This window comes from Stegostoma tigrinum, chromosome 23 (genome assembly GCF_030684315.1).
Source record: "Stegostoma tigrinum isolate sSteTig4 chromosome 23, sSteTig4.hap1, whole genome shotgun sequence".
NCBI lineage: Eukaryota > Metazoa > Chordata > Chondrichthyes > Orectolobiformes > Stegostomatidae > Stegostoma > Stegostoma tigrinum.
Genome location: NC_081376.1, coordinates 49,628,756 through 49,654,188, shown reverse-complemented (window position 1 = coordinate 49,654,188; position 25,433 = coordinate 49,628,756). Strand labels below are relative to the sequence as shown.

Here is a 25,433-nt window from a genome sequence, read left to right as displayed (position 1 = left end):
GGAATGAATGAGCAGTGAAAGTTGCAAGAGATTTCTTGCATGAAAATGTTCATCTGAAGAGAAAATATTACTTCTCCCATCGCTTTTGATTAAAGTGCAAATTACATTATTTTAAATTAAATGACCTGTGGGTTCCAGGTAGATCTGGACATTAGTTCACCGTCTGAGAACGTAGGCAAGAAGCTACTCCCATTACAGTAATTACTAATGAACTTCGAAAATGGCTCTATTCATGTTCCCGTCCTATTTGTAAAATCATTTTCTGCACGCACCTCCCCTAACTGTGTCTATCTGCTTTACTTCCATTCTGTGCCACCATACTGCAGTAAAACAAAGAACTGCAGATGCTGGGGATCTGAAACAACAAAAACAGAAATTGCTGAAGAAATTCAGGTGTGGAAGCATCTGTGGAGAGAAAACAGTTAGTATTTGAGTCCATATGGGTCACTGGACTCAACATTGACTGTTCTTCTCGTTCCATAGATGCAGCCCGAGCTACTGAGTTTCTCTGGCAATTTCTGTTTTCACTTGTGCTGCTGCACTGTTTTTGTAAAACTAGCTTCCATTACGCCTTAAAGCAGCCATTGGCGACTGCTCACCCATCACTGCATTGAACTTGCCGCAGGGATTCCAGAAGTGAGTAGCATCTTGTATCTGCTAGCGTCATTGCTACCCACTCTTCAGCCTGTTTGTTACCTTGCCAGATGTCCAATATGGGATTCCAGTTGTGTGGGAGCTGTGTTAAGGTGAATAAGGACACGTTCACATTGACTGTGACTCTGGTGTTATTTGCTCTGCAGAACTACGAGGTTCATTTGTAACTGTCAGCAAGGAAAGTCTTGAGACTGGAGATTTTATAACTAAATTGTGCTTGTGGTTGTTCAGCATCAGCCATAAATAATCGGGACAGTACTATGTAGCAGCTCACTGCATCAATTCAATAGACTAGGAACGCTTAATGCGTTAATAAAGAATATAAATTACTTGGTGCCACAGGACGAGCTCCACAGTTTCTGCACGTCGTTTCTTTTCAACTGTTACCTGCCTACGTCTAAAGTGAGTCCTGCAGTCATACTGGACGGTGGTGATCCAGATTATTTAATTCCTTTTTGCAGCTCTGGCTCATCTCGCTGCTTTCTGCTCGTGCTGAAATGGTGCTGTGTGGAGAAAAGATGGGAGTAGGGTTTTGGATAAAAAGCCTAATTGAGACTGTTTTTAGCACCCACTTCCCCCCTCTGTCTGCTCCTTCCCTGACATGCAGCTTTACCCTTGACCTGCTGTTACTATGTTCAGCAGTTGAGAAAGACTTTTCATTGTTCTGTACTTGATGTGCTGCCCTGTGTTCTGAACATTTCTTTATCTGGAAAGTGGTTACAATGTCAAATTTGCTACTGCAAAGGCTAGTTAGGGCAAATAACATCAATGTCTTTAAGAGAGCATTAGATGGAGGGAGAAAGGAATTGACAAATGCATTACTAATGTTAGGTGAGGTGTGAGGAGAAGAAATACAGGTGTAGACTGTCAGGCCAACTAGCCCATTTGTGCTGTTATTTTTGTAATGGATGTAAGTTTTATCTGTTTCTGTGTGTGTGCCGTTTTCCTCTTCCACTCATTCATTCAAGTGAAGAAATGGAAAAATGTTTTTCTTTGCAGCAGCTTGGTGATCAAGTTTATCTCCATCAGAATAGTCACCTCAATTTCACACAGTTAATGAGGCAATCTGAGCACTTGCAGTGGGACTAATGGAATCGAATCAAAGGGATATTGTGTCAGCTCAACATAAATATTCCACCTTTCCCTTAACCTAAGCAGCAGTTGTGTACATGTTTCAGGATGAATCATTACGTGTATGTGGTGCCTGAAAACCCGATGTGTTCGATTTTAATTTCTTTCAGGGTTTATTTCCTAATATATGGAGGCTCTACAGAAGAGCAGCGTTACCTGACCAAGCTGAGGAAAGAGAAAACGGCTTTTGAGCTTTTGATAAGGTAAACAAATGGAAATATATCTCCAATAGAGTCTTTACTGTGAACAAAATGCTCTGTAAAGTTAACTTAAAGTGAGGACTAATTTCCCCTTTTGTTGTGGAAATGTCTTTAACTTCCATTAAACAATTTAGCCCATTTTATTCAATTGTCAACCAAACCCAAGGACAATAAAATATTGACAGAGAAGACCCATTTATTCAGTTGATAAAAAGATATCAGTGTTTCTCGCATGCGGTTACAGATGAATGTGACTGATCAAATTCAGCAAAATGGGAATTGTGAAAGCTTATCAGCTTGTGTAATTTTCGAATACAAATCGGCAAACTCGTCTCACTTATAAGAATAACAGCTAGTAAGGTTTTCTGTCTGAACTCTCCATGTGTTTATTGGGGGGTTTTTAGCCTGTATGCACCTTCAGTGCATTTACTTGCAGGCTTCCAGCATGACTTCATTGGAGACAAAATAAATCTTTGCAAGAAATTCCCTTCCTGTTTGTCTTAAATGCACGTGCTGTCATTTTGCTGATATTTGTTTTAATCTAAAAGTGTCTCTGGTACCTTTTAGTTCTTTCCCCTTCTGTTAACTTCAGCAATAAATGCTATTTAGAATCATAAAGCCATACAGCACAGAAACAGACCCTTTGATCCAAGCAGTCCGTGCTGAACATAACCCAAACTAAAGTAGTCCCACCTGCCTGCTCCTGGACCATATCCCTCCAAATCTTTCCTATTCGCATACCAACCCAAATGTCTTTTAAATATTTGTAATTGTACCTGTATCCACCACTTCCTCAGGAACTTTATTCCACACACAAATCACCCACTGTGTTTAAAAAAAAAGCCCCTCCTGTCTTTTCTTAAATCTCTCTCCTCTTACCTTAAAATTGTGCCCCTACTCTTGAAATACCCCTTCTTAGGGAAAAGACAACTATCATTTATTCTATGTACAACTCTCATTATTTCATTCGATAAACTTCTATAAGGTTACCTCTTGACCTCCTACACTTCAGTGAAAAGAGTCCCAGCCTATTCAGGCGTTCTTTGTAACTCAAGCCTTCCATACCCCGCAACATCCTGCAAACTTCTCTGAACCCTCTCCAACTAAATAACATCCTTCACATAACTGGGCACAGTATTCCAGAAGAGGACTCGGGTCTCGGCCCGAAACGTCAGCTTTTGTGCTCCTGAGATGCTGCTTGGCCTGCTGTGTTTATCCACTTTGTTTTCGAGGACTCACCAATTGTTGACTGTGCCCACATTATAACTGACAAATGCAATTAAAATAGTGGGGTCCCCAGTTTTCAATCATCTGTCTAATGAACATGATCCCACGTGGAGTGTAATTTTAAAGATCTGACATATGAATGTTTCCAGTGCTTAGGAGCAGCTGCTTTCTATTGACCTGCGTTGTGTTTTCACTTGCATACAGGTTGATTTGTGAGTGGAGTCCAGAATGGAACCCATTTGCAACCCAGGGCCTGCCTGCATGTTTGCAAAGTATCTTTACATTAACGAGTGAGGACTTCTTAAACTGAATGGCAAATATTCTCAAATATGATTCTCTATCCTGCTCATGTTTAGGGAGAAGGCAATAATGGTTATCCCTGAGGAGAGAGAAGGAAGAGATGATTTAAATCCAGACCTTACACGAAGTGTTGCCCCAGCAACTGCTATTGCAGACACAAGGAAAGCAGGTTTGTGTAAACCGGGAAAGCTCTTTATTTCCCTCTTTGTGAATTCAAACCTGAAGTTATTGTCACCAGGATGAACCCCTTCATTGTGTGGTCTGAGGTGGTGCATTTTGTTCTAGTATTCAGCTCCATTCCCAGTTTCTCAGCTAGTGAAACAGTTCACACCTGCATGCAACAGGGCACTAAATCTGAAACAACAGTTAATGGTTGCACCTCACATTGATTTGGCTCATTGGCGTGTACCGCTGCTTGTCAGTGCCAGGGACTCGGGTCCAATTCCACCCCTGGGAAATGGTCTGCGTGGGTTTCCTCCAAAGAAGTGCAGATTAGGTGGATTGGCCATGCTAGATTTCCTATAGTGCCCAGGGATATGCAGGCTAGGTGAATTAGCTGTGGGAAAGGCACAGATGGAGAAGTGGCTCTGGATGAGATGCTCTTTGGAGGGTTGGTGTGGATTTGATGAGCAGAATGGCCTGCTTCCGCACTGTAGGGATTCTGTGATTCTAATAGATAATACCAAGCGTATCCCCACCTATTAAATGGTGTTACCATCCCCAAACCACCCTCCCGTCCATAACCATCCTTCAAGGAAGGAATAGCTCACCATTCCCCAGTACATACAGGGAGGCTGGGTATTCTTTAGCAAGCCAAAGCTTTGTAACTCCCTTCAGTCAGTCCACTGTTTACCAGGCACAAGTCAAGAATTTAATGAAATGTTGTCACAGTTCAGAAGGGCAACAATATTGAAGCACCCAAGAACCCCAGACAACACCCTGGACAGAATCTGAAGTGAAATATTCTTTATGCACTCAGTTTTTAGAGTCTGTCGACCCAGATGTTGCTTTTAGTCTGGTCACTCACCGCCAAAATCTCTCAATCTCGGAACTGTTGTTTTTCCCCTTTCACAACATCTATTTAAATCTGGCACCAAATCACGGGATTCCAGGCATAATACAACAGTGATGTCAGCTAGCAGATAAGCCAATCACATTGTACTGTTCTCTCAGGCAGAACTGTATTTTAATTTAAATATTCAGGATTAAAAGTTTCTGATTTGATTGTGAGAAGCTGAAATAAAGATAAACCAACTTCTAAAGATAAACCAACTTCAAAAGATAAAATTTGAGCCAATCATATCACAGTATTCCCATGGACAGCAGGCAGGATATTACTTTAAATTTATTAATAATAGTTAAATTATTTGATTAAGATAGAAGTCAAAACAAAATTAAACTGATTTTGGAGAAAATATTACCTTCATAAGTACATGGAATGTTTTTATCAGAATGAAGAAACTCGATATTCCTCAAGTATGAAATAGGGCTTATTCTCCTTAGAGCAAAGAGGATTAAGAGGTAACCTTATTGACATGTTCAAAATTATCACCAATTTTGACCAGGTAAAGAAGGGTATTGTGTTTTCACTAGTTAGTATGTCAGTAACGAACTGTCACAATTTTTCAAGATTATCGGCGAGAGAGCTAGGAGTGAGATGAGGAAAAACTTCTTTATTCAGAGTTTTTAGGGTTTGGAATGCTCTGCTTGGAAGTGTGGTGGAGGCACATTCCAAAGGAGAGCTGAATATATATTTGGATGGAGTTAATTTATAGGTTTTTGGAGATTGCGGTAGTATGGCGCTGAACACCAGTTCCAGTCTCCATCAAGGTGCGAGTTCAGATTCCACCAGTGCCAGCTTTAATCTGTGATTCTCTTTAAAATGCTCCATTATCTCAATAGTGAGAGGTAATGGCCTAGTGGTATTATCACTGGACTGTGAACTCAGATTCTGGGGACCCAGGTTCAAATCCCGCCACAGCAAATGGTGAAATTTAAATTTGAGAGTTTGACAATGACCATGAATCTATTAACGATTGTTGGGGAGGAAAAAACCCATCTGTCTCACTCATGCCCTTTAGGGAAGGAAACTACCATCCTTACCTGGTTTGGCCTCCATGTGACTCCAATCCCTCAGCAATGTGGTTGGCTCTTAACAACAGCCCGATGGGAATAAGTGCTATTTTAGGCAAAGATTCCCTCTCCTCAGAATTTTTTAAAAAAAGGACAAAGCTGGAGACTAGAACTAGCTGGGTAGCACTTTTAGGCATTGGAATAGACACAGTGGCCATCTTCTGTACCGTGCGATGCTATGATTCTATGAAATTGGTTTTTCAATGCTAATTCAAAGTGTTTAGCAATATTAATAAGCTTAGCATGCAACAGAATTTAAATTTTTCCAACCTATTTTAAGCAGTGTAATCTGCTGGTGGAAGCAGCTGTCGATTTTGTTCATTTTTTTTTATTGATTCCAGTTTGGGAGATTTCAATAGTGTGAAGCATCAAATCACAGTATCTCCTAGATTTGTGATGTTCTCTAGTTGTGTAGGTTCCTGAAGTTGAACGCAGGACAGTACAGCTGTGACAAGCGATGTTTTATATGGGACGGTTCTCTTGTACTCGAGCTAAAACCTGTTTCCCCAGTATGTTGTCCTACAGTTATCAAGGGGGCAGCTTTTTCAAATGGCAAATTCCCAATCTTTGTGTAATTGAGACCAAACTTCTCTAAAGTCAGCGAGAGAAGGCTGGAGAACTGTGCCATGTGAACAATTAGGACCAGGTGTAGGCATTCAGCCCCTCAAGCCTATTCTATCATTTAATACAATCACCTGATTAGTGCACATGCCTGCCCCCTCTCCCAGCAACTTTTGCCTCAAATCTATTAACTTCTCCCTTTAATAAGGAATCTCTTCCCCTGCCTTTTTGGGAAGACAGCTCTAGAGTCTGAGGGGAAAATCCTCTCGAGAGAGCAAAATTTCATCTCCTTGTCTTGTCTTCAATCCGTCTTTACCCTTTTTGCTTTAAAACAGTGATCCCTCGTTGTAGAACCTCAGGAGGAGAATCCACAAGTGAAATCATCCTTTCCACATGCATCCTCAGGATCTTACATGTTTCAATTAGGTCATCTCTGACCCACTAAATTTCAGCAGATGCAAGCTTAGCAAAATTGATTGATAAAACAAATGAAAAGCAAATTTTGAAGGAAACATGTAGAAGTAAATGTCAGGAGATAGATGGGCAATAATTAATTGAAGATGAATTCTCTTGCTTGGTTTGACTTAATACAGGTGGTCAGACTCAGAAACATGAGCAGCAGCGAATCATTGTGGATATGCGGGAGTTCCGCAGTGAGCTGCCTTCCCTGATACATCGGCGTGGCATTGACATCGAGCCAGTCACCCTGGAGGTTGGTGACTACATTCTGACTCCCGATATCTGTGTTGAACGCAAGAGCGTGAGTGACTTGATAGGCTCTTTGAACAAAGGCCGGCTGTACACTCAGTGTGTCACCATGTCCCGGTATTACAAGCGGCCTGTGCTTCTGATCGAGTTTGACCCCAACAAGCCTTTTTCACTGAACTTCAGAGGGTCGGCACACAAGGACATTTCCATTAATGACCTTACGTCCAAGCTGACCTTACTGACTCTTCACTTCCCCAGGCTGCGGCTTCTGTGGTGCTCCTCCCCGCACGTCGCTGCTGAATTGTTCGAGGACCTGAAACGGAACCGGCCTGAGCCGGATGCAGCCGCTGCCGTGGCGGTCAGCGGTGATTCTGAAATGGTTTCCGAGTCGGACAGGTACAACCCCGGCCCGCAGGACTTCCTGCTGAAAATGCCCGGAGTCAGTACAAAAAACTGTCGGGCCCTGATGAACCATGTGAGGAGCATTGCTGAACTAGTGACACTGTCTCAGGAACGACTAGCAGAGATCCTGGGGAATGCCAACAATGCCAAACAGCTCTGGGAGTTTATTCACACCTCCTATCTGGATTGTACAGTGCAGGGAAAGTATCGAAGGTGATATTCAAAGTGGACAGGGTTTAATAAACACTTTACTCTCAATGTCTGTGCTTACCAGTTGCTGTTAACTGGAAAGATTAGACACTTTAAGGAGATGTTGAACTTTAATTATGCAAACTTTAATATAATTAGAAAAATAGCAGAATACATTACAGTATGCCCATTACAGGCTTATGATCCATCAGTAAACTTAAAGCAGGAGCTCTCTTTGTCTGCTTACAATATTTTTAGTCAGAGGGAGCTCCAGATTCAGTGTTGATGGATTTTGACTGTAAATGCTACCAGATATTGTACAATGTTTTTGGTTCACTCGAGAAAGATGCAGAAATGCTTGAAAGGGAACAAGTCCTGGAAGGTGGAACGTAAATATTGCTGAAGAAGTTCTGCTTTCACCTTGCTGTTTTCGTTTGAAACTCAGCTGCCTAAAGGCTGTCGATAAGTGCTGATGCAGTTTCTAACCAGTCCAGTCGGCTTTTTCAGTACTGAATATGATCAACCAAGGTGTGTTTCTTTTTTTCATCATGGACCTGTATATGTTAATGAGTTGCAGTTTTCCAAGGCTTTGTTAGCCTTCTGCTTATTTGCATTTTACCCGTAAGGAGTCTTGGCTTCAGAAAGCTGTTTTATCAATTGAATCCAACTCTGCCTGTGGTTTTCCTTCTGCCTTTGAAGCCATTAGCAAATTTTATAAATGGTGAACTAAGGTAATGGGAATCTTCCTGAGGTTTAAATCCATGAAATAGCTCTGATGTTTCTTTTTTTCATTGTGTGATTTCTGTATTGTTTGGCTGTTAGACTGCTGTCAGGGGATGGAGCCCTGAGTCGTTGTTCAAGTCGTGTCAGCTGCAGCTCAGTAGGTAGTACGTTTGCCTCTGAGTCAGAAAGTTGTGGGTTTGAGTCCTATTCCAGAAACTTAGCATAAAGATCAAAGCTGGCACCGCAGCTCCATACTGAAGGAGTACAGTCCTGACAGAGGTGCTATCTTTCAAATGAGACATTAAACTGAAACATGCCTGCCCTCAGACTAATACTTTTTTAAAAAGAGTACCATAACACAGCTTAGAGGAAAGCAGGTGTGTTATCCTCCACCTGCTGGCCAATGTTTATCACTCAGTCAACGTCACAAAAACCAGTCATCAAACATCCTGTTGTTATACTGTGCATGAACTGATTATTGCAGTTCCAGAGGTCCAACATTTGACACTTCAAAAGTATCCCATTGATTGTGAAGCTATTCCAATGCCTTCTGATCACAAAAGGCATTATATCAATGTCTTATCTCAGTGTCTGCGTGATATCGTGAAAATTTTTTAGTAAGAAATTCTGCTGAGCTATTTGGCAATCAACTTTTATGACATAAATATTCTGACATTTCTAGCACCTCTTAGGAATGAGGCCTTAAAAATAATAATTAATTTAATCTGCTACCTCTTACACTCAAAGTTGTTTTTGATGTATAAATTAGACCTTTGTAATGTCATAGGGTATAAACATTTTAAATAAAAGTTGGAGCACATTTGTGGCTTCTGAAGTCTTTTGGAATTGCTTGGTTTATGAGTTGAGACATGATCTCAGCTCATTGTAACACTCGTGGGAAAACATTCCGTTTTGAAATGTTAAAGCAGATTAGATTTTCTTAAAAATATTTAATGCCACATTCAGTTTGTAACAGAACAGATAACGTCAAGCCTTTTCAGGAATGTTTTTTCTTGGGGGGAAAAAAAAGAGTAAGTACAAATGAATGTGGATTTTAATCTACCTTTAGGAAACTGTAGTTCATGGAGTGGGGATGCGGGTTGTATTCAAATATTTGTATAGTGTGTATCAATTCTGACTGAAAATAAACTTAAAGAAAAATCAGTGACTCTGAGGAAAAAGTGTTGTTTCTACTTTGAAAATAATGGGTTTATTTGAAAATAGTTGTCCTGTTTTCCTTGCATGTTGATCTGAATCTCAGATATTGCAGTTTGCACCAGTTTATGAAAGCGGTACAAGCAGCTGGAACCTCTTACAGTAGCTGTGCTATCCAGCCACTCTCCAGTCCCAATGTATAGTGATATAGCACTAAAAGAATGCTCTTGAAGTTTTCCATCTGGAACCCATCAGGACAAAATTGCAAGAGTACCAAATTTTGAAGGGATCAACAATCTACAGTGCTTCAGGGGAAGGTGCTGATTAGTTGAGAACCTCAGTCTGGTCATGTTATCGCCATAGAGAATGCATTGGGAAACAACCGACCTCTGTAAGCTTTCGTCTCTTTAGAAAAACACAATGAATGGGCATGTTCTTTCCGTGGGCAAAGGACAGGGCCCAACATGTCAGTATTAAATTAATATGTCAGTATTAAATTGTTGTAGTTCTTAGCACAACCAGAATAAGTAACTCCCAATTATGGATTCATATCTCACATGGTCACGTCTGAGTTTTTGAAATTGAGGGGCAATTTGACTATGGTAGCCAAAAACAGTCAAAATCAGTCTGAAATAATCCACCTCTTATTGAGTCACAAAATCGATTGTATGCAGCATCACTGGAATAGTGTTATTGTAGTGTATCTGAGGCACAACACTTTGAGGATCCCAAGTACCTTCAAATAAGATCTAGTTAGCTCCTTTTGCAATTTCACTGAAGTCTGGTCAGGCAATATCTGACCCCCACTTAGTTACATTTCCCCCTTTGTTTCTTTGTTAATTCCAATTATCGTTAAACTCTTCCACTTTTGCCTTTTTCCTCCAGTGATCCCTTCTAATGCCACATTTCATCAGTCTGTGTCTTTCCCCTCTTGGTTCCTAAATAGCTGATCTGATAAGATATATTTCCCCTGCGCAACATATCAGTATCCATGTCCATCAGCTGCAATGGGAAAGACATTGTGAAACTTGAAAGCATTCAGAAAGGATGTTGCTAGGGTTGGAGGGTTTGTTGAAGTTTTATAAAATCATGAGGAGCATGGTTAGAGTAAATAGCCACGGCCTTTTCCCTCGAATAGGGGAGTTCAAAACTAGAGGGGCATGGGTTTAAGTTGAGAGGGGAAAGATTTAAAAAGGGACCGAAGGGGCAATGTTTTCACACAAAGGGTGGTGCGTGTATGGAATGAGCTGCCAGAGGAAGTGGTGGAGGCTGGTGCAATTACAATATTTAAAAGGCAACTGGATGGATATGAGTAGGAAGAGTTTACAGGCATATGGGCCAAATACTGGCAAATGGGACTGGATTAATTTAGGATATCTGGTCGGCATGCAGCAGTTGGACCGAAGGGTCTGTTTCTCTGCTGTACAGCTCCATGCCACTATGACTTGTTGAATAGATGATATGCATGCATTTTTCAACTGAGGACTTCTACAGCTGCAAGATAGCCATGGAACCGGTGCAACTACTGGGATCAGCCAAAGTGCTCCTTTAACATCTACAATACATGGTGATCTGAGTGTTCTGGAGCAGGAGTTATAAAAACCTCGTGCACAGGTACAAGTGATTAGGAAGGCAACTGGAATGTTGGTGTTTATTGCATTTGAATCAAGTTCAACAATAAAGGTAGACTTGCCATGGTTGAAGATTGCGTCTCGAGTGATGTGTGCAGCTCTGATCTCATTTAAGAAAGGATAAAAATTATGTTAGCTGTTGACACGTTCCTGGGATGAAGGAACTATGAAGAAAGGCTATACAGGATCGGCTTCAATCCATTAGAGTTTAGAAGAATGAGACGTGATCTTTTTGAAACGTAGGCTCAGCAGAGAGGTGACAGCAGTAATACCACTAATGTCTTCTTTCCAGGTCTGTATGCAGCAGCAGCTTACAGAACCAGAAGTCAATGCTGTGAAGGGCATCGACATGCCGTCATTATGCTTGGACTGTGGGAGCAGCACTGTGTGCAGCTGAGGGGGATCTTTCTTTGACAGGTTAGATGTTGAGACCGTTCCCTTTTTTGAGGGATGTGTAGACTACAAGTCTGTTTGAAATTAGGGGTCTCGCATTTAAAAATGGAGAGATTCTTCTGGGAGTTGTTAAATCTGTGGGATTCAATTCCCCAGAGAACAGTGGAGGCAGGGTCGTTCAGTAGATTCAAGGCTGAGTTTTTTTTTTGATCAACAAAGTTTGTGGAGGGCAGGCAGCAAAGCAGAATCGAGGCCCCTGTCATTTGTCGCAGACTTACAGAATGTTTGTATGACTGTGTAAATATGCCTGCAAGTGTTGCTTCAAAATTAACACCAGCCTGATTTAGTTGCAATGATTAGAATCAACACCAGCATTAAAGCACACAAGTGACCTGCCATTATTGTTGAATTGAAACAGACCCTGTCTGCTTGTAGATCCTGTTTATACAGCGTTAGCCCAAGCCAACAGCAGACCAACCTTCACAATAAACTAGTAGGTAAGTTATTTGTTCTTTTTCTTCCATCTGTTGGAACTCTGTGTGGAGTTCAGTTTCCATGTTCAAATTCACACAGGTAGCTTCTGTTGGTTTGCTGTCAGAATATAAATTCTCCCCCAGAGAGGATTCAGTCTGGATCCTCCAGGCACAGGTTTGACAGAGATTTGCACTGGCAGATTTTCTCTCCATTAGAATTTCCAAAGACTTAAAAGGTAGTTCACATTTACATGTCAAACTGCATCTTCCTCACATGGCCAAAGGCACGTTGGATGTGATTGAGTTCTGTCGAGGCTGGAAGGAGGCTCCTGAGAATTGGAAATGTGGACATTGACAGTCACAGTACGCACCTCGCCAGCAGTACCTCTGCAAAAAAAGGTGCAAATCTGCTGGCTGCACAGACAATCCAGTATAAGTGCAATCCCCCTGCCCCCCAAACACCCCAACCCACTCTAAGACCAACATCACCAAGTACTAGAGCATTGGTTGTGTCAGTTGTATTCGGTGGGGCCACATTGGTGTTCCTCTCAAGGTTCTCAAAAGCGGCATGGTGGCTCAGTGGTTAGCACAGCTGCCTCACAGCCCTAGGGTCCTGGGTTCGATTCCACCCTCTGGTCATTGGCTCTATGGAGTTTGCACATTCTCCCTGTGTCTGCGCGGGTGTTCTCCAGGTGCTCCAGTTTCCTCCCATAGTCCAAAGATGTGCAGGCTAGGTGGATTGGTCATGCCAAATTGCTTGTAGTGTTCAGGGATGTGTAGATTAGGTGGGTTACAGGGGCATGGGTCTGCGTGGGGTGCGCTGACAGTTGGTTTGGACTCCTTGGGCCGAAGGGCCTGATTCCCCACTTTAGGGATTCTGTGATTCTATGAATTACTGAGCTTCGCACAGCAAATGGTTAGAGAAGGGCAAATGAAAAGTTTCAAAGATGTCCTCAATCCTCCGTCTGTCGGGGAATTCCCCCACCACAGACTGGAGAAGTGTCCGTGAAGGAGCCAACCATTTCCAGTGTGTCTCGCAGCCCCAGCAGAGAGAGTGCTCAAAAATCCCACCCAGCTCCATCTTCAAACCCTATATGCCCCACCTTTGGGGTGTGTGGACTTGGTGTTGGAAGTGCGAGGTGACTAAACAACCCAGGGTGCAAGAAAATCACCAGAGTCATACAGCATGGAAACGGACTGTTCAGTCCGGCTTGTTCATCCTGACCAGGCTTTCTGGACTAAATTAATCCAATTTTTCCGGCATTTGACTCAAATCCCTCTAAACCTTTCCTGTCCGTGTACCTATCCAAATGTCTTTTAAACATTGTAACTGTGCCTGCATTTACCACTTCCTCTGGCAGTTCATTCCACATGTGAACCATCCTCAGTGTGGAAAAAGTTGCCCCTCAAATCTTTAAGTCTTTCTCTTCTCACCTTAAAATTATGCCCCTCTAGTTTTGAACTTCCCCACCCTAGGGAAAAGACCTGTGCTGTTCACCACCAGCAACTTGTCAAACACTGATGTCAGACTCCCAGGTCTGTTGTGCTGAGGCTTCTCCTTAGAGTCTGTCTTAAGTAAACGCATAATGTTAGCAACCCTCCAGTATTCTAGCATCACACCCTCGGTGGTTGATGATACAAATATCACTGCTAGGACCCTGCAATTTTCTCCAACTTCCCACGAAATCCTGTGATACACCTGATCAGGTCCAGGAGATTTTATGCATTTTAAAACCTCCAACATCTCTGTTTCTGTAATGTGGACTGTTTTCAATACATCAATATTTGTTTCTGAGTTCCCTAGCTTCCTTGTCTTTCTCCACAGTAAATACTGATGTGAAATACCCAATTAGTATATCTTCCCACCTCCTGTGCTTCCACACATAGACAACCTCATTAATCTTCAAGAGGCCCTGTTCTTGCCACAGATACTCTTTTGCCCTTAATGTACTTGTAGACTCTCTTTGGATTCTCCTTAACCTTATCTGCCAAGGCTCTCATATTCCCTTTTGTCCCCTGATTTCCGTCTTAAATATGGCCCTACTCCCCTTATATTTTTCAAGAGATTCACTTGATTCCAGCTGTCTATGCCTGACACAATTGTCCTTTTCTTGACCAGCATCTCAATATCTTTAGTCACCCATTGTTCCCTACTCTTACCAGCTTTACCATTCACTCTAACACAAACATACTGTCTCTGAACTCTCGTTACCTTGCTATTGGAAGCCTCCCACTTGCCAGGTGTCTCTTTATCTGTGAACAGTCAACCCATCAACTTTTGAAAGTTCCTATCCAAAACCACTAAAGTTGGCGTTGCTCCAATTTAGAACTTTAACTTGTAGACCAAGCCTATCTCTTTACGTAACTATTTTAAAACTAATAGAATTGTGATCGTTGGTCCCAAAGTGCTCCCTCACTTACACTTCAGTCACTTGACCTGCTGTATTTCCCATGAGAAGGTTAAGTTTTGTTCCTTCTCTAGTAGATACATCCACATATTGAATAAGAAAGGTTTCTTCTACTCACTTAACAATTAGTTCCCATCCAAGCCCTTAACTCTACCTCAGTCCCAATCTATGGTTGAAAGGCTAAAGTCCCCTATCATTGCAACCCCATTATTCTTACATATATCTGAGCTCTGTCCACATATTTGCTCCTTGATTTCCAGCTGTTTATTGGGAGGGTGTATGGTACAATCCCATTAAGATGATCACCCTTTCTTATTTGTGGATTCTACCCAAATAGTTTCGCTGGACAATCTCCCAGGAACATCTCTAATTTCCGTGGTGATGTTTTCCCTAATCAAAAACACCAACGCACACCCCCACCCCAACTCTCTCACCTCCCCCTCTATCCTTCCTGTAGCATCTAAGCCCCAGAACACTGAGCTGCCTGTCCTGTCCTTCTATCAGCCAAGTTTCTGTAATAGCTTATAACATCCCCGTCCAATGTTCCCGTTCGTGCCCTGAGTTCATCTTACAGGCCTTAGTTGTAAGACCCCTTGCATTGAAATAAATGCAGTTTAATTCTTCGGAGTTACCTCAATCTCTGTCATGCTCTTGCCTGTCATGTCTAAATAACTTGCTCCCTTTGATTTCAGAGACATCCTCAGCTTTCTCTCTCTACTGCTTACAGTCCCAACCCCCTCCACACTAATTTAAAGGCTCCCCAGTAGCACTAGTAAATCTCCCCTTACAGGTCAGGTCAAGCCCGTCCCTACTGAATAAGTCTGCCCCAGAAGAAGTCCCAATGATCCAAAAATCTGAATCTGTGTCCCCTGGACCAGCTCCTCAGCCATTCATTTATCTGCCGATCTTTCTATTCCTACCCTCACGAGTGTGTGGCACCAGGGGTAATCCAGAGATGACTATCCTTCAGGCCTTGCTTTTTAACCTCCTTGGTGCTGAGGGGCTAACTAAAAAGATGAAACAGCATTTTCACAGAGATGCTACTGAAAGCTGTGCAGTCTACTGCCATAATAGGGGAGGTGACGGCCTGGTAATTTTATTACTGGGATATTAAACCTGTAACCGAGGTAATGTTCTGGGGACCTAGGTTCAAAGCCCACCTTGACATAGAGCCATACAGCTGTAGAGCATAGAAACATACCCTTCAGTCCAACTCATCCATGCCAATCAGGTATCCTAAATTAATTATGACGCAAATCCCTCTAAACCCTTCCTATTCATATACCCATCCAGATGCCTTTTAAATGTTGTAATTGTACCAGCCTCCACCACTTCCTCTGGCAGCTCGTTCCATACACACTCCACCCTCTGCTTGAAACAGTTGCCCCTTAGGCCACTTTTTAAATCTTTCTCCTCTCACCTTAAAACCTATGACCCTCTGGTTTTGGGCTCCCCCACCCTGGTGAAAATACCTTGTCTATTCACCCTGTCCATGCCCCTCATGATCTTATAAACTTCTTTAAGGTTAGCCCTCAGCCTCTGACACTCTGGGGAATACAGCCCCAGCCTATTCAGCCCCTCCCTATAGCTTGAGCTCTCCAACCCTGGCAACATCCCTGTAAATCTTTTCTGAGCCCTTTCAAGTTTCACAACTTGTACAGAGACAAGAATCGAACGCAGTTCTCCAAAAGTGGGCCTAACCAATGTCCTGTGCAGCCCCAACATGACCCTCCCAACTCCTAGACTCAATGCACTGATCAATAAAACTAAGCGTACCAAGCACCACCTTCACTACCCTGTCCACCTGGGACTCCACTTTCAAAGAACTATGAACCTGCACTCCAAGGTCTCTTCGTTCAGCAACACTCCCCAGGACCTTACCATTAGGTGTATAAGTCCTGCCCAGATTTCCCTTTCCAAAATGCAGCACCTCATATTTATCTACATTAAACTCCAGCTGCCACTCCTTGGCCCATTGGCCCATCTGATCAAGATCCCATTGTACTCCGAGGTAACCTTCTTCACTGCCCACGACACCTCCAATTTCAGTGTAACCTGCAAACTCACTAACCGTACCTCTTATATTCACGTCCAAATCATTTATATAAATGACAAAAAGCAGCGGACCCAGCACCGATCCTTGCGGCTCACCGCTGTTCACAGGTCTCCAGCCTGAAAAGCAACCCTCTACTACTACCATCTGTCCTTGATTTGGTTTGGTGTGATTTATTTTGCCAAGTGTACCCAAGTACAGTGAAAAGCTCTGTTTATGAGCAGTACAGGCAGAGTAAGCAATGTCATAAAGATCATAGGGTGATCGAATGGGCTGCCATTCATTCCCAGCTGGCAATATAGACCTGCTTTATCCATTGGGTTTTGGGTCTGTAATATCAACTGGATTCAGTGATTCCTAAAGCAGACGTGATCCTCTTGATCAGAAGTCGTTTTCCGTCTGGTCCAATAGATGGGAGAGTTCTTGTGTACCACAAACTGCAAATTTGCACCATCCCAGCACATTTTGCAAACATTTGTTGTTACAAAAATGTTCCACAATAAACTAGTTCTGGGATTGTGGTTCATTTGAAAAGACAGAAGAGATTCCTGAGCCGATAGTTTTAAGGGGTGGTCACTGCAAGAGACTTTTTGGAACTTATTTTTAAAGACCCTACTCAGAGGTCACATGGTTTAGGCTAATCCCTTCGACTTGTTTCCTGGAAATCACATGCCTGAGTTTATGATATTTCCGTTTTGGGTATTGTTTGGAGTTCAGTGTCACTATGAGAGAGAAGGTACCTGATTCACCCTGTACCTTTCTAAGGAAACCCTTTTGAAGGTACACTATGATAACGCTGTAACACTGATTCAGCTGTACTTTTGAAAAGTTTCATAATGCCTGACAATTCCTAAAAAAAACTGCATGTATAAAGGTCCGCGTGACAAATGTGCTACGGTGCACTCTGCAATAGTAGTTTTATAATAGGAATGTGATCTAATCTGTACACAAATCCATTTTGAGAAACCCATAAACTGAATTGTTATGCTTGCACCGTTAACAAAGAAGAAACTTTCAGTGATAATGTGATTTAATCCCAAATACTACTCAACATGAGCAGTAGCAAATTATTGAAAAGGATCGATCCATTATTGAACTTGAACTGGACTGTGGTTGCCTTTATTTATACTACAGCCATTGAGTGCCATCTAGTGCTAATGCTGCCTAAGATATACTGCACTAACATTTAGGGTTGTCCAAATACACAACAGCAGGGATGCTCTTCAATAATATAAGCTGCTTCTTCAATTAATGAAACTTATTGTGTATTGAGAAGATATAATATATTGTTTGGTATTTTCAGGAGGCACGTGTATTAATTCTGACGTTTTTATTCCCAATTTGGAGAAAATAAAATAGAGCTCTACAGCTGCATTTATTCCACACCTACAGTTTCTGTAAGCGAGATGTAAGTAATAAATTTTTGAACATAACACGTTGGTCTTAAAGAGCACGTTCTTTGCTCGAAAAGACGATTGAAGAGGTGTTATTAATGGATTCTGTACTTTGTTGACTTGATTTTCAGAACATTAGCTCTATACACCCACACAGCCCTGTACCAGCACAGAACTGTGGACTGGGTGAACGGCTCTGTTTACAGTTAAAATTGTATAATCTCTCAGTCATCAGCCAACTGGAAGATGTAGTCACAGTAAGTGCTGCTGTACATTGCCAGAACACTTGGGGAGGAAGAGAACACTAATAAACATAAAAGCACTACAGTGTGGAAGCAGACCGTTTGGCCCATCAAGTGTATGCTGACCCTCCAGACAGCATCCCACCTCGACCCACCCCATCCCTGTATTTCTCATGGAAAATCTGCCTAGCCTGCACACAAGGAGCAATTTAGCATGGCCAATCCACCCTGACCCACACATCTCTGGACTGTGGGAGGAAATCCACACAGACACAGGGAGAATGTGTAGACAGTTACCCAAAGCTGGAATTGAGCTCAGGTCCCTGCTGCCATGAGGCAGCGATGCTAACCACTGAGCCATTGAGCTGCCCTATCATGCTTCCTATAAGGCCCGACTTAGACAGAATAAAATAATGCGGATGCTCGAAATCTGCAGCAAACACAGAGAACTCTGGAGAAACTCAGCAGGCCTGGCAGCGTCTGTAGAGAGAGAGAGAGAAATTTAACTTTAAAATTAACATTTGGAGTCTGCTGTTCTTCAAAGCTGAAGAAGAAGAATCTGAAGATGAATAAGAGCAAACTCCAAATGTTAACTCTGTTTCTCTCTCTACAGATGCTGCCAGACCTGCTGAGTTTCTCCAGCGTTCTGGATACTCCGGTCAGAGTATACAGATGTTGGTTTGATTTGGAAATAAGAGTTTACATTAATTGAAGCCATATTTTCCTACACCTTGTAATCCTCATTGGCTCCTGATTACTGTGGCCATTGTTTGGAACCCTTCAACAATGCAAGACCGACACTCAGTCATGAGGCCAACTCTGTGAGATATTGAAACTGGCTCGTGCATCATCAGGCTGTGTTTACACACTAACGTCAAAACGATGTGTGGTGTGGAATGAGATTTCAAGGCTTTCTCACATTTACCATTGCACCAGTTGTGCAGAGCAAGGAAAATTAACTGCCATTCACTCTTTGTAAAGCCTCTTAATTTTCTGACACATTTAACGTGGATTTAACAGCACCACAGATAGACGTTACTTCTTTTCCACTGGGGGAATTTGACGGGTATTTCCAATTTATTTTGAGACGGAGTGTTTCGTCAATCTAGTTAAAAACCCTTAATTGAGAAGCAAGAAAAATGCTGATGGTTAGATGATGTAAACTAACCTGATAGCAATATTTGAGAGACGGGAGTAATTCCCAGCGTCAAGGTGAACATTTGTCAGTTTTGTGTGAATGTCAAAGACATAAAGGGTCTGGATGGTGATAGGCAGAAACCATCCCACTCACGAAAATAAGGAGGAGGACAGGGCATAAATTTAAAGTGATCTGCTAAACAAGCAAAAGTGATATGAGGAAAATCTTATGCGCTCAGGGCTGCTTAGCTAAGTCAGCCAGGCGATTGGTTTGTGATGCAATCAGACGCTAACAGGGTGGATTCAGATTCCAGAGGTTTAGAATGCTACACTTGCTAATGTTGATCTTGCCTAGCACACACCCTCTGTGACATAACCTCTATACCTCTGTCTATTTTTTATTTTCACTCTATGATCTGTCCTTACTTACTCTATGACCTGCCTGTACTGCTCAAAAACAAAGCTTTTTCACTGTACTCCAGTACACATGACAATAAATCAATCTATCAACCAATCAACAATTACATGATAAGCAGCACTTGCACTTCAACAGTAACTTACTGGTGGTAAGGCAGTTTAAGTCATTCTGAGGGTGTGATAATGTGCCACATCAATGCCAGTTATATTTTTTTGGGAAGAGAAACATTTGCAGAAAGTTTCAACGCACAAGTGTTATGTGGGGAAAGGGAGTGTTTGGAGAATCACAGCCTGTCGGCAATCCTCCATCACTTCCAGTCTTTACCTGGTGGAAACCAACATGTGGAGTCAGTTGTTTAGTGATAGGGACATGTCCCACATCATCTCAGCCATGCCCAGTAACCTGGTGAACTGCGGCGCCGGGAGCCACGTTCCCACCGCAGTCTCCTACCTTTGAGGCCATAGCTCTCTCCCCTCTCCCCTCCCCAACCCATCCCCGCCTATGCTCCCACTCCGCGCCTCTGGGATCCTTCTAGGTGTCGAACATTCACTTCCAACTCACTGCCTTCAGAGACCTGAGCATTGACATGACATGAAGATGGCTTTAGAGCCCAGGTATCTCTCCTGGATAGAAAGGGGGTGATTTTCAGTGAAACCAGAATGAAGCATAATGTACTTGGCAAGGCAGGTTTCTGGATTTGATGTGGACTGTGATTGGCTCTACTGACTTCTCATGGCCTGTCAAAAATTTACACAGCAGACATCTTAGATTTCATCTGTATAAGGCCTCGGGCCACCATTTTAAAACAGACTTACAGGCGAAGATATCTGAGAGACCACACCCTCAGATAGTTCTCAGCTCAGGAGAAAGACTTTTCCAAAGTAGACCGCAGTTCTGCTGAAAGAGATCAGACAATCTGAAAGTGGTTTAACCAACTGATAAGGAACAAGGAAGCTTTCTATCACAGCCCCTTCACATACTGCAGGAATTTATCTGTGCAAGCAAGTTTCAAATATTCAACAACAGAGGTTATCACAGCCTGAATCCTGACTTCAACTTTTCAACCCACACATGAACACAGACACATGTTCACACACATACATACAAATGCCTGCACGTGTACACGCACATGCACACACACACATATGCACACACACGCACACACATGCACGTACAACACACACGCAAGCATGCACACGTACACAGTCTGTGGACTGAGACAAGATGTTCTAACACTGGACCATTATGGAGGTGATGGCCTTGTGTTATTGTTGCTGGACTGTTAACCCAGAGACTCAGGTGATGTCCTGGGGGCTGAGTTTGAATCCCACCACAGCAGATGGTGGAGTTTGAACTCAACAAAAAAAAAATCTGGGGTTAAGAGTCTAGTCATGACCATGAATTCATTGTCAGGAAAAACCCATCTGGCTCACTAATGCCCTTAAGGGAAGGAAACTGCCTTCCTTCCCTGTTCTGGCCTACATGTGACTCCAGACCCACAGCAATGTGGTTGACCCTTAACTGCCCTCTGGGCAATTAGGGATGGGCAATAAATACTGCCTGGTCAGCAACACCACTCATCCTGTAAATGAATAAAAAGACTCTCACTTTCAAAGGGAGCAGATGAATCTGTATCAACTGCTTAAAGTTCTACTCAATAAGTTTGACCAAAGATAATGGGAACTGCAGATGCTGGAGAATCTGGGATAACAAAGTGTGGAGCTGGATGAACACAACAGGCCAAGCAGCATCTCAGGAGCACAAAAGCTGACGTTTCGGGCCTAGACCCTTCATCAGAAAAGGGGGATTTTCCGATGAAGGGTCTAGGCCCGAAACGTCAGCTTTTGTGCTCCTAAGATGCTGCTTGTCCTGCTGTGTTCATCCAGCTCCACACTTTGTTAAGTTTGACCAAATGTTGTTGCACCTTCTGCTACCTCACAATAAATATTTGTTGTGACTTGGTGTGCCAATCCTTTGTGCTGGCATGTTGTCTATCGCCGATCACTAGAAGGGATGCAGACAAAGTAAAGGTAAGGGAGAAGGGGCAGCTTTGAGGTACCACAAACAATCCTCACCCAGTACCACGATTCGGAGGAAGCAGCAGGACCACTAGGTGTCAGCAGTAGCCAGTGAGAAAGACAGCGCTGTAACAAAATCACACTTTTACAGCGTAACTTCCAGCAATTGCCGTATGAGGGGAAAAAAACAAAGCTTTGATCTTTAAAGTAAGAAAGAACTGTGGATGCTGTAAATCAGAAACCAAAACAGAAATTGCTGGAAAAGCACTGGCAGCATCTGTGATGGAAAAATCGGAGTTAACGTTTCGGTTCCTCAGACCAGTCCTGAGAACAAATCAGAGTTCTGAGGAAGGTTCTCGCAGCCCAGAACATTCATTGATTTCTCTCCACAAATGCTGCCAAAGCTTTGATCTCGTTTGGAACAAAAGATCCCCTGCTGGCTCCTTACAGGACCCAAGCACTAAAGTTACTGAGAGGACGCTTAAACCAACCGTTAGATTCACAGTTCACTGGCCACACCACGAGCGTATCGAGTGGCTGTGATAATTAACCTCTTCCATTCCATCAATGCAAACCTTATTGTTTCTTTCATGTAATACAAGAGACCATTAAATAACAGAAAGGACAGGAGAGGGTAAAACTATCAGGAGTAACTGAAGATATGAAGAAACATTGCATCGCAATGTTGACCTTTTGGCGTGTGCCTTCTGTACATTTTTCTCTATTATTTCAGATTCTTGTTATTTACAACACTTTGCATTTGTGTAACACACTTTGTGCCAATAAAAACCCCACACACTTTGCAAAGATGCAAGGACAAATTAATGCAAATGCAAAGGATTTATTGAGAAGGATGTTGTACCATTTGTTTGATGAGGCAGGTTTTAAGAAGCTCCAGAAGGAAGATGGAATGAAGAGTAGGAAATGTTCAGTGAGTGAAGACCTTAGATAACAGAAGGCGCAGCCACCTACTGTGAGCTAAAAATAGATGGGGAAGTGCAAGACGCCAGAGTCAGAGAGGGGTTATACAGCAGGCCAAGCATCCGTGGAAAGAATGGGTTTAGGCAAGGAAGGATTTAAACACATGCATAAGAATTGTTATTGGAGGTGTCGACTGACCACCGAAGTAGGTCTGCAAGGACAGGGGTGGCGTGCGTACAGGGCTTATCGTGTGATAGATATGGACAGCAGAATTTTGAATGAGCTGAAGTTTACCAAAGGATGAAAATGGCAAACCTTGAGACAGTTGAGTCTGCAGGTGGTATAAGCATGGAGGAGGATGGTATTGGGGTGTAAGAGGGACATAGGCAGGTGACTCTACAGAGGTGAGCCCAGCTAGTCATTGTAACAATTTGGAAAAGGAATCAGATTTCAATATGAGACTTAAGTCAGCCTAAGATAGTAGCTGGAGAGTGCGATAACATTGGTGGCAATAATTTGTGGAAATTCTAAAGGCTTTAGTGTTTAATAGATGGAAATTGCAGCTCACCTGAAACAGAACATTAAACAATTAATCTGATGGTGCAGAAATAGTGGAGAGGATGAGATCAATGATAGAGAGAGGATCAAGTGGCATCAGCAGCCAATGCCTTCAGTTGATATGGTTATGAAGAAACATAAAGGTGAAAAAGAAGAGCTGGGGGTGAGGAGGAGGAGGAACAATGTTGAACGCAGGGAAGAGCTCAGTAAGACAGCATGGACATTTCGGGAGAAGCCATTGCTGAAAATGATTGTATCAAATGGAAATATGAAATAGCACAGCAGGCTGTGCGACAAAGATTTCCAGGGATATGGATAAAAGTGTGATTGGCTGAGTTGCTGTCTGAAGAGAGTTGGCATGGGGATGACGTATTGTGTTTTGAAGCAGATATGTGATACATCTTTAAGGGACATGTTCGTGATGTAACCACCATATCATCACGCCTGACCTTAGGTCTCAGACTCCATCTTACCGAGTCCACTAGCAGTATGAGATGCTGAAGGATGCCTGCTAGACTACACCCCAATGGGTTCACTGGAACCCGGACACTGAAGTGCTTGTGAGTATAAAGTAGATAGCAGGTGTTGTAATAAATGTTTATTGAATTCTTCAGTGTCACCTGATTTGCATCTCAGTTGTATGTTCCAGGGGCTCACATAAGGACAGGGGGTCCCTGATTTATAACGTCTGACTTACAAATGTGATCCTATACAGGGTGATTTTACAGGCCCACCATACAAACATTTCCTGGGCTTACATACAGCTCCTTTCCATTCCTGCGCTATGTGCAAACAGACTTCAGAACAGAACCGGTTTGCAATCTACAGCCTGCCTGTACCACTCACAGCTGTTAAGAGCCTCAGCTATCTCACCATGTCATATTTTGATTTGATTTGATTTGATTGCAGTCTCATGTGCCTAAATACAGTGAAAGGTTTTGTTTTGTGAGCAGTACAGGCAGATCACAGCAAACAAGGACATAGAGATCACAGGGTGCTTAGACAGAGCGAGGCGTATGAGGTTACAGCTACACAGGAGGTGCGCAAAGCAAGATCAGCATCAGATTTAGGTTTAAAAGTACAGGACAGTTATAAGAAATGTTAGAACAAGATCTGCTATAGGGAGCTTGCAGGTGCCAGCATCATCTTGAATCAGTCACAGGCCAGAGTGGCCTCGTTGTTGAGTTCTCTGATGGTAATGAATGAGGTGTCAGTGGAGAACGCTGGGGTGAGGCTGCAGAATGGACGGGGAGGGGTGACAGACAGGTCATTGGTATTGTAGATTGGAAAACAAGCAATTTTGCAAAAGACAGGCATTGTTTTGACAGTCAACTGTTACCCTTTCATTTTCCATTCTTTATGGCTCTCTGCTCTTACATTTTCAAACACTAGAGGGAACTGGTGAATTTTGAACTACAGCACAACGCGTGGTCTAGCTGAAGAGATACATTAATAAAGTAAATCGCGACACCGAATAAACTTCAAACCGTGAAAACAGGTCAAATATTCATCAATAATGAAATGTGAGGCTGGATGAACACAGCAGGCCCAGCAGCATCTCAGGAGCACAAAAGCTGACGTTTCGGGCCTAGACCCTTCATCAGAGGGGTCTAGGCCCGAAACGTCAGCTTTTGTGCTCCTGAGATGCTCCTGGGCCTGCTATGTTCATCTAGCCTCACATTTCATTATCTTGGATTCTCCAGCATCTGCAGTTCCCATTATCACCCAAATATTCATCACTTTCTTTCTGTTTAAGCAGAATTGAAATTGCTACACCTGAGTGGTTTGCAGCTGTAATGGGGTATTGGTACCGAGAGATTAACTTTTATTTCCACATTTTGAGCCCCTGGTGACACAATCCAGATTTCCCCACAGGTGGAACTTTTTGGAAAATCCACAGTCAGCCCACCTGGTATCTTAGCAACCCGAGATTTCAGAGTAGCAATGGAAGAAAATAAAGTAACATAATTCTGTGTTTATATTAGAAAAAAGATGTATGGTGCACCATAATGTCTAGGCATGTGCAGGCCAGGTGGGGTAGCCATGGGAAATGCAGGGTTTCAGGGAAGGTATGGGTGGGGACGTGGGGTGGGGGTTGCAGGGAGTGGTTCTGGATGGGATGCTCTTCAGAGGGTCAGTGTTGACTTGATGGGCCAAAAGGCCCTCTTTCACCTCGTAGGGATTCCATGATTCTCAATCAGAAGAAGCTGACTAAGTGTTTTTAAGTATGTACACATATCTAGCCAATCACAATCTTCTCCCAGAAATGCCACGCAAGTGTTGTATGACTAGAGGTCTTAAAATGCATAAAAGTAGATAAATCCCTGGGATCTGCTTAGATGTTTCCCAGAACTTTGTTGAAATATTTGTGTCATCGAAGGCCGTGTGTAAGGTGCCAGAGGAC

General features: G+C 42.7%; 1 protein-coding gene across 5 annotated transcripts in view; it reads left to right on the top strand.

The window, feature by feature from the left end:
* ercc4 (excision repair cross-complementation group 4) overlaps positions 1-9,392 on the top strand; it is a 38,089-nt gene extending 28,697 nt beyond the window's left edge. For all 5 annotated transcript variants that reach the window (XM_048552099.2, XM_048552102.2, XM_048552103.2 and 2 more), the window contains 3 exons: positions 1,896-1,988; positions 3,569-3,681; positions 6,800-9,392. In XM_048552099.2, the coding sequence (XP_048408056.2) occupies positions 1,896-1,988; positions 3,569-3,681; positions 6,800-7,533 (940 nt within the window). In that variant the 3' untranslated portion in view covers positions 7,534-9,392. The remainder of the gene's footprint in view (positions 1-1,895; positions 1,989-3,568; positions 3,682-6,799) is intronic.
* Positions 9,393-25,433: the final 16,041 nt, after the last annotated feature.